The sequence below is a fragment of the Ictalurus furcatus genome, chromosome 19 (genome assembly GCF_023375685.1).
Source record: "Ictalurus furcatus strain D&B chromosome 19, Billie_1.0, whole genome shotgun sequence".
Taxonomy (NCBI): Eukaryota; Metazoa; Chordata; class Actinopteri; order Siluriformes; family Ictaluridae; genus Ictalurus; species Ictalurus furcatus.
This window is the reverse complement of record NC_071273.1, coordinates 20,285,551-20,294,945: the sequence shown is the minus strand read 5'-3', so window position 1 is coordinate 20,294,945 and position 9,395 is coordinate 20,285,551. Positions and strand designations below refer to the sequence as shown.

Below are 9,395 nucleotides of genomic sequence, written 5' to 3'. Positions count from 1 at the left end.
TGGATCAGCGGTATATCTGGAGGAAGAAGAATGAAGAAAGAACACTCTGTCCACAGTCGAGCATGGTGGTGGCTCGGTGATGCTCTGGGGCTGCTTTACATCTTCTGGCACTGGAAACCTGCAGCGTGTGGAAGGCAAGGTGGATTCATTGAAGTGTCACTAAGTCCTAGGAGAAAACGTCATGACGTCTGTGAGGAAGCTGAAGCTTGGGCGTCATTGCACTTCCAACAGGACAATGATCGCAAGCATACCTCAAATTCCACCAAGGCTTGGTTGCAGAAGAAGTTCTGGAAGATTCTACAGGGTCATCACAGTCACCTGACTTGAACCCAATAGAAAATCTCTGGTGGGATTTGAAGAAGGCGGTTATAGCACACAAACCCAAGATTATTACTGAACTGGAGGCCATTGCTCATGAGGAATGTGCTAAGATTCCTCAGGAACACTGCCAGAAGCTCTGCATCTCGTTTGCAGCAGGTCATAACAGCAGAAGGGTGCTCTACTAAGTACTAAAGATGCTTACCATGAAGGGGTTGAATATTTTTGAAACTGGAGAAATCATTATAAGTTGCATTTTCAGTTGAATTTGGGGAAACCACTTGAAGCATTCGTTCTGTTGAACTATTTCAATTGCTTTTGTTTAATTTGTTCATTACAAACAGCTGAAAGTCTGTACATTTTAACAATAAACCTGATCTGCAATGGGGGATGAATCATTTAGATTACAAACTGTAAATGAATGAATCGGCAAGAGTATTGCCTACAATTAGAAAAAATAAGGCTCACACATGCGAGTCGGCTCAAAGCCGTTCGCATAACACGGCACATCACTAGAACATTCATACAGACACTTCCTTTTATGATTTTGAAAACAGCAGAAACAGTGAAAGAGAGAGAGTGTGTGTATGTGTGTGTGCGTGTGCATGTGTGATTCATGAAGCACGCTTTGCAGGAGACAAACTGTTCAGAGTTCAGGATGATACCGAGTCCTGCACATTTTTAAATATGTTCCTTTTTGGGGAGCAGAGTCAGTCACGATGAGCCGGTAGGATCCATCCCAAATGAGAAGGAGTGCAAAAAACAAGACTCTTTAGAGTTTACATGGATACAAGGAAGAAATAAATAAATAAGATAGTAGCTGTTGTGAGAATGTTGGATAATCAAGCTCAACTGAGGCAGAGTAGCCGGAGTGAAAATTTGTACACACACATACAAACAAGAAGTCTATGTGAATATAATGCTGAAAGGCATCAAATCATCATGTAGAGCCAAAAAAATGAGATTCAGATGCAGCATCTAAGCTTTACAGTGCTGATCTCCAATCAGTGGTCCATATAAGTGATTACATATAAGAACTGATTGTAGATCTGCACTTTCTGTTAGCTCAATTTCCAGAAATGCGTGCATGAAGGCACTCAGAATGAGCTGCCTGTGTGTGTGTGTATGTGTGTGTGTGTGTGTGAGAGAGGACGAGAGAGGAGAATGTTACTGAAAGACTGAAGGGCAGTGCATCTAATGTGTTGCCTGTATTTTTTGTGTACATGTTTTTATATCTTGGTGAGGACCGAATGGATATCTGACAGTTTTGGTCTTGTGGGACATTTAAAACTGCTATTATTAACAAACAAAAAAATGAATAAATAACTAAAAGAGTCAAAAGTTTCCTTTTGGTTACTGAGGTTAAGATTATGGGTAGGTATAGTATTAATTAGCTTCATTAATAACTATGTCAGTAGAAGGTCCTTGCATTGATAGTACTACAAATGTGTGTGTGCGTGCAGAAATGAACATACCGAGTGAACAAAGACAACAAAAGCATTCAAACACAAAAGCATCTAAAGAACTGCACAGACCTTGCTCCTTCATCAGATTTGTCTCAATGATTGGTTGTATTTATTGCTCAACAGTCATCAGTACCACTTTATATGAAGGTTCCCTTAACTAACATTATTCACTGCTTTACTTAACATAAAAAAACTTTAAAGTTCAGCATTAATAAGACAAAGCAAAACATGTTAACAAAATAGCAAAGGAAGTTAACACACATTAATTCATGTTTGGTGAAATAAACATAGTGCACAAATGTTTCCAATGATGTTTCTATCCATGACTGAAAATAAGTCCACATAAATGAGAATAAGTTCAATCGGATCATGTGACTAAATGTTGAGAATCAAACCAGCTCAGGTCTCTGGGTGTAAATATTGGCACCTACAATTCAGTTATTAATTTTGCCAATCAACTACTGCAAACATTAATTTAAGCTTCAGTTCATGTTGGTTGTTGTGGGCTTATTTTCACTCATTATTCATTGTTTCAGTATTTCTGATGAAGCAGAAATTGTATTTGTTTGGCCTGTATTTGTTCTGTGGAAAATATTTGACCTTTAAGTTTGCCAGTGGTGATGTTCATAATCAACTGAACTCAGGACTCCATGACCCTCAGCTTCAATTATGAATCTTGCCCATTAACCACTGCAAACACATTACTTAAGGCATTACCTCACATTGGTGTTTGTGAATGATCTTTTATTTGTAGCACTTGTGGAATATTGGTTAGCCATTTTATTCATTATTTGACTTATTTGGCTTAATTAGTTAACATTACTTAAGTGACATTCATTTAGAAACAAAAGAAATAAAAGAATTTATACCACAGCCCTTCCCAATTCTTGATTCTGTTTAGTCAGAAGGTGTTGATTAATTTTCTAGAACAGCAGCTCTGACGGTATTTCCAGATTTCAAGCAAAGTTTTCGGAGATGTTTTATTTAACGTTTTTGCTTAGCATTTAAGTAAAACTGTAACTTTATTTTTTTCAGACACAGGAATGTTTGCAGGATGGAGGAGTTTATGGTCTCTCAGAAACATTAGCGAGGCTGTATTTTTATTTTATTTTTTTGTCTTATTAACATTAGGAGAGAGAAAAAGATGACCCGACTGTTTATAGCTGCTATAATATAAGTGAGAACAGGAGCTAACTTTTCTCACAGACAGTTAATGTACCTAGAAATGAATAAAAATTGGCAATTTCCTCTGGTATAAGAGGAATAACTTCGCGCGTGCTATCGGGCATTGGGCCAAATCAGACAACCGCACTGCTGATTATTTTCCTACAAGAGCACACCCCTGTGTGTTTTATTCCATATTTACGTACATTTTTGTTCTAGTAGTTACTAAATAGTGTGGACTGTGGGTGTCGAATAGGTCCTGGAGTTAATACGGTAGTTCATGGTTTCTATGTGTTAATAATGTTAATAATTTTAGTTAAGGTAACCTTTCTGCAAACTGATACCAATGAAATTTGAGAATTGGTTTAAGACTGAGAGAGAGAGAGAGAGAGAAGTGGAGAACAAGGCAGAACACACAGTATGCATTACGTTTCTTTCCTCTTTGCCACATTTTATTCACTACATCACTAGAGGGCTAACAATCTGTTTTGTGCATGTGTGTGTATGTGTGTGTGTGCACATGTCCTATAAAGTCCCTGCTCCACAGGGGCTCAATCTCTGAAAGAAAAAAAAAATGCTAACGGGCGTTTATTTATCCAGGCACACTAATCCGTCCGGCCGTCCGGATGAAAGAGAGAGTTGGTGTTAGACTGAGTCACCTTTTACCAGTGTAGGATTTTTGTACAGTCTTCTAGACGCGGGTGAGACAGACACACCCGCCTGTGGCTCTCAGACACATAAATAGGCATTTTCATCATTTTCAGACTCTTCTAATTCACAGTCATAACAAAAAAAGGGGCCATAAAAAGACACTTCTACAAATGAAAGCATGTGTTCCTTTGAAGAGCTTAAACTGGGATAGAGACGTTACAACAGAACAAACATGGGTTTAATGCAGGAAACAGATACCGTCTAGCATTTTCTCTCATCTCATCTCCTCTCATTGCTCTCTCTCTCGCTCTGACTCTCAGTCTGTCTAAATAAATCGTTCCTATGAGAACAGCTCAGAAAGCAAAAGCTTTGCTTTCCTTTAAAAAAAAAAAAACCATGATCCACTCAAGAGCTGAGCAAAATTGTACCGTGTAATACCTATCAAAATCAGTACTGCCATTTATAAAATCCATCACTGAAGAGACAAAAATTAAATCGGGCTTCTTTTGTTTCTTTTTACAAAGTATTTTAAATAGCGTTTTGTTCAGCTGCTTGCAGCTATCTTTCATAAGTCACAAAAACCCTAAAACAAACAAAAAAAAAACAAAGCAAAAACAAAGAAATATTCCCTTATTTTTTTTTAAAGATGGCTGATAGTTCTTGAAAGAACCCCTTAATGAATAATGACCTCTTGCCGACCTCTGACTTCTGAATGCAGGTCGGCTACTGGCTCCTAAGAGCAGCAGGATATACCCACATCTCAATGCCGTTTTCACTTCTTCCTGTGTGAACACAAAGGTCCTCCTTTACATATGCATCATATAATTACTGTACACACACACACAGTCTTCACACAGAAGACGGCTGTGATTAGGGCGACAACCATAAATAACACTAAAATGAGCCTGCTTAAGTGCAGCCCACGACTTTAGTCCGGTATTGGGGTGTAATAGAAGTCGACTGAGGTTTCAGTATCATTGTAGAAGTCCACAAGAGTCTTTCGCTCATCAAGTGTTTAAAACTGAAGGTAGGCGGGTGAGATCTTTACATGTTACAGTAAAATGAGCCTGCGGCCCAGAGTCATATTGCTTAATGATGGGAATATAAACAGTAACATGATCTTTATCTTACAATCTGATGGATGGGTGTATTAACACGGAGATGCCAGGTTTACCTGAATACTCATCAAACATGATATCTTGACCAAAAACAGTACAATTCTTCCTCTGTTCAATTGTACCTCTTCACAATACAGCAGACTGACTACCCGTGGATTATACAGTTCCAAAGTCTGCAGAAGTTCAGAGTTTTTTGCTCTGCTTCCACTGGTGCCAATTCATCAAGCACCTCATTGACCATTTCTCCTCACGTCAATGTTCTGATTAAGTTAAGCTCAGCTTTGTGTATGTGTTCGCGCAGATGTGCGTTTAAAAACGTGCGTGCGTTGTGCGTCAACCGTTCCTACTGATCCTTCAGGTAGCTTGGAGAGGAGTAGTTAAACATCAGGAAGTCCATCTTGTAAAGCTGATAGAGCTGGCTCTGTTGCTGCGCACTGATGTTGTTGAAAAACATGGCCGCCATCTGGTCGGTGGTGCGGGTAGACTTGGCGTAGGATGGAAAATGTAGCGAGTCGGGCACACCTGCCAGCTTGAGCACGTAGTCGGCATCCTCCTCCAGTGTCTCGTACTTGCCCACCAGGTCGTAGTGGATGTGGCAGGGGTGGCACAGCGCGTACACTGTCTGCCAGTGCTCGTTCAGCGGCGCATCACGTTGCGTGGCTGGATCTACAAGGTACTCTGCGAACTCTGTGAACTTGACGTCGCTGCCATTCTGGAGCGCTTCGGCCGTAGCATTCTTGCGGTACCGCCGGACAATACGCGTGCCGTAGCGCTTGTGGAAGGACGTGTTGTAGCGCAGTGTGAACTTGTTACGGTATGCCGACACTAGGCGCTCGAAGGGTTCGCGAACAAACAAGAACTTGAGGTAGTTCTTCAAGCGGTGGTTGATGTCAGTGATGCTGTACTGGTTGAGTGTTTTCAGGTTAGAGGGCACGTGTGCCTCGTTGGGAAGGATATCCATGGGATCGCTGTACTTGCCACGCCCACTTAGGACCATCATCACCCGCTTCCAGTTGGTGCATGCCACCTTGGGCACGTAGCAGTAGATCAGCTCATGTTCTTCATCCACTACTAAGTGTTTTAGGTCGCTGGGCGTCAGGACGTGTCGCTTGCGGCTCGAGCCACTGTGGGCACGACATGTCTGGGCCACCTGGTCTCGCCGAGTCTGATGGAGAAGCGCTGATCTTGAGAACTCCACCTGAGTGAGAGAGAGAGAGAGAGAGAGAGAGAGAGAATCAAATAACTGTTAGCTAAAATGTTTCAAGATTATAGATAATGTATGGTTCCATTCAAATCCTGTACTGAAACTTTAAACAACACGCACATAAAGTAACTTTCAGAAGGAACAAACAAATGCCTTCAAAACACTAGTGATGTCTGAGGACACCCACTGATATGAAGGGTCAAACTATTAGATGGTCAAAGAAAGGAAACGTTTTAGGTCTTAGTCAGATTCTTAAAGTACATTGGCATCATGTCTGTGATATCATGTCTGTCTCAATTATTGTGAGAATAGCAGTATTGGATCAGTGTTGTGTATAAGTCAATATTCAAAGCTTTGATACTGGTATCATATCAAAAATTAGGTAAATAAAATTGTAATAGTCTACAGACTAACTACAGAGTGTATACAAAAACCACACATTTCACCACAAATCAGGTCTTCCTTCTCAAGTGCCACTTATTGACTACATACTTAGCATTACCAATCCTTCACTTTTGTCCAAGATCTTATATTCAATAAGACTTATAGGCCATCTCATACCTCATTCAGTTTTCCCCCGATGAGTGCAAATTAAACTTTAGTTGAGGTATACAATCTCTATAAAGTGTCTGCCAGTTGCACTCTAATGATTCCATCCAAACCTCAGCAAGGGTCAGCTGTCAAGGTTCTGTCTCACAAACCATCTGAGAATTTTCCCATTAGACAACAATGCAAACTTTAGTGTAAGTTCCCTAAAACAAAGACGCACAAAGTCGGAAGGGCACAGTTCATTTAGTGCAGACAATTAATTTTTAAATGGGTTTACAAGTGATCCAATCAAGAATGTTGATTATTTTCAATCCTTAGTTCTTTATAGTCTCTCTCACTCTCTCTCTTTCTCTCTCACACACACACACACACACACACACACACACACACACACACTTTCTCCACAGTATGAGCTCTTTGTTACAGTGGAATTTCCCCAGAGCTCACAACCCTTCCTCAGTGTTTCAGTAGTCCTGTTTATCAGATCATGAAATACAGAGCCTGTGTGCAGAAAGCAGTGGATAAAATGACAGGAGAACAAAGAGAGAGATGTAATCATGTTTGCGTGGATGGCACAGATCAAAACACCTCAAGCCTTGATGCCTGGAGTATGGTCATTCTAATATTAGGGAAAAAGCTATCAAAACTCCCACATACTTCATTTTGTGTCTTCATCTATGGACTCCCTCTTAGAGTAGATGTTCGTCATCTTTAGTCATCAGGACACAGCTCATCAGTATGAACTCCACTGTGGTGCAGTAACTGACTTATCTTTACATTTTGAATCAGCTTTTCTTTTTAGTTTTAGATTATTGTTTTACCCAGTTTTCAAGCAATTTACTCACAGCCAATTTCTGTTCATCCTAATTACCCAGTCCAAAGTTAAACAGTTTTCTCAACCACTTGAAAAACACACATTTTTGAAAATGCCCCAATATAAACAGATAACTTTTACAGTGCCTTTTTTCCGTTTGTGGTGAATTGTGGGCGGTATGGTGGCTCAGCGGATAGCTTGCCATTTCACAGCACCAAGGTCTCCAGTTCAATCCTGATCTCAGGTTGCTGCCTGCAGGGAGTTTCTCCCTGGGTCCATGTAGGTTTTCTCCAAATTTCTCTGAGTCCTCTGGTTTCCTCCCACGAACAAGCATGTATTGTAGGTGGATGGGTTACTCTTAATTGTGGCTGGGTGTGAGTTAGTGTGTGAATGAGCATATGTATGGTGCCCTGGGACAGACTGGCGTCCCATCCGGGGTGTATTCCCAGATCCACAATGATCCTAACCAGACTAGGGTGGTTACTGAAGATTGGGGAAACCGGCTAGGTTCACATATGCCATGAAAATGTAATAATTAATTCAACTGTCACTGAAGATTCTTTTTGTTTATCTTTTACAGTTGCACATAACTGTGTAGAATATGGTATATCCCTACTAGTGTGGACAAGGCCTGACACATGTTTCCTCAGAAATACATGAAACCATAATTGCTGCTCATGCAGGACAGTTAAAAGAAGTTCCCCGGACAAAAAAAAAAAAAAAAAAAGAGTCACAACCCCCACTATCAGCACTGAATTTTACAATGTCAATAGGTTTTGCTACTGGACAAATGTAATTTAGTATAAAAATGGATGGTCAGTTTGTTGTACAGATTCTGTGGATCATGTCCAATCGGGACACTGAGCTGTTTGAGGATGATGACTACAGGGTGCATCAAGGCCAATTCTGTGTGTGACTTTTTAACAAGCTTGATCGAGCACTGGGACATGTTGACTAGCCTGAAAAAAAGACACTGAACCTCACTTTATTATTTGGAACAGCAAGTGAAATAGGCTGAATTTTTCACCCAGTGAGTGGAAGAGTGGTGTCCTGTACTGACAGGATTGGAGGAGTTGTAAAGGCAAGGACAGACTTAACCAAGTAGAATAAATGCAGCATGCAACAAATTAGCTAATTCTATATACATGAACAAACAGAGGTCCACCATCTCAACACGAGACTGAAAATGCTCACATTTCCTATCTCTCTAGCATTATCAGGTTTTAAACTTCAGAGGAAAACCTTAGCCAGTTGCTTATTCTGCAATTCATCATTTGGTTCAAAATAAAAACACTTGCTTTTGGGATTGAACTTGATGCCACAGTTTTCCCTTTCACACTAGTAGTTCCCAAAGGCAAAGGATTCCATGTGCTGTCCTGTCTCTGCCTCTGTCCTGTTATTGGTTTGTTGCTTGATTGTGTTCACCTGTTCTGTGTTCAATTCTGCTAAGTTTGTTCATTTATACCCCGTTGTGTTAGTGTATCATCACAAAGTCTTATTATGCATTTGTTTCCTTGTTTTGTATTCTCCAGGTTTAGATCCTTGCATGCTTTCTTAGTCTCTGATTATGGATTATCCCTGTTTAACTTTGCCTGCCTGTGTTTTGATAACCACTATGGACTTGGATTTACTTAAAATAAAGCTCAGAAGCATGAATGGTCATTCTTTTTAATGAAGTGAAAACTAGAGAACTAAATGAACAGGAAGTATTTCATTAGTTCACTCAAGAAGAAGACTACAATACAGCACAGAGAGTCCTGAGGCCTTACACCCTCTTACTTTATAAGACCATTCAAATACATAATGATAAGACTCTGGCTATTTGGATTAGCTATTGCCAGGTAAAGGTCAAAGCAATAAAGAGAATGAGGAAAAATGAAGATTACACTATGCACATAACCAACTCTAGGTCCATGGACAGAACCTGCAATCATCTAATCTGATACGTCGTCTAATTGTTTCTTATACAGATAGGTGACAAACTAAAGGAACAACTCAACATAAAGCGTATTAATTGTGTGTGTGAGCCACCAGAACAGCTTCAGAGAGCCTTGGAATCAATTCTAGATCTGGTTCTGTACTTAAACGATAAACACAGATTTTCCCTCAGT

At 40.2% G+C, this 9,395-nt stretch overlaps 1 protein-coding gene across 2 annotated transcripts in view; it reads right to left on the bottom strand.

The window, feature by feature from the left end:
• Positions 1-1,865: 1,865 nt before the first annotated feature.
• Positions 1,866-9,395, bottom strand: part of chst11 (carbohydrate (chondroitin 4) sulfotransferase 11) — a 59,454-nt gene continuing 51,924 nt past the window's right edge. For both annotated transcript variants that reach the window (XM_053650900.1, XM_053650901.1), the window contains exon 3: positions 1,866-5,915. In XM_053650900.1, coding sequence (XP_053506875.1) covers positions 5,061-5,915 — 855 coding nt within the window. In that variant the 3' untranslated portion in view covers positions 1,866-5,060. The remainder of the gene's footprint in view (positions 5,916-9,395) is intronic.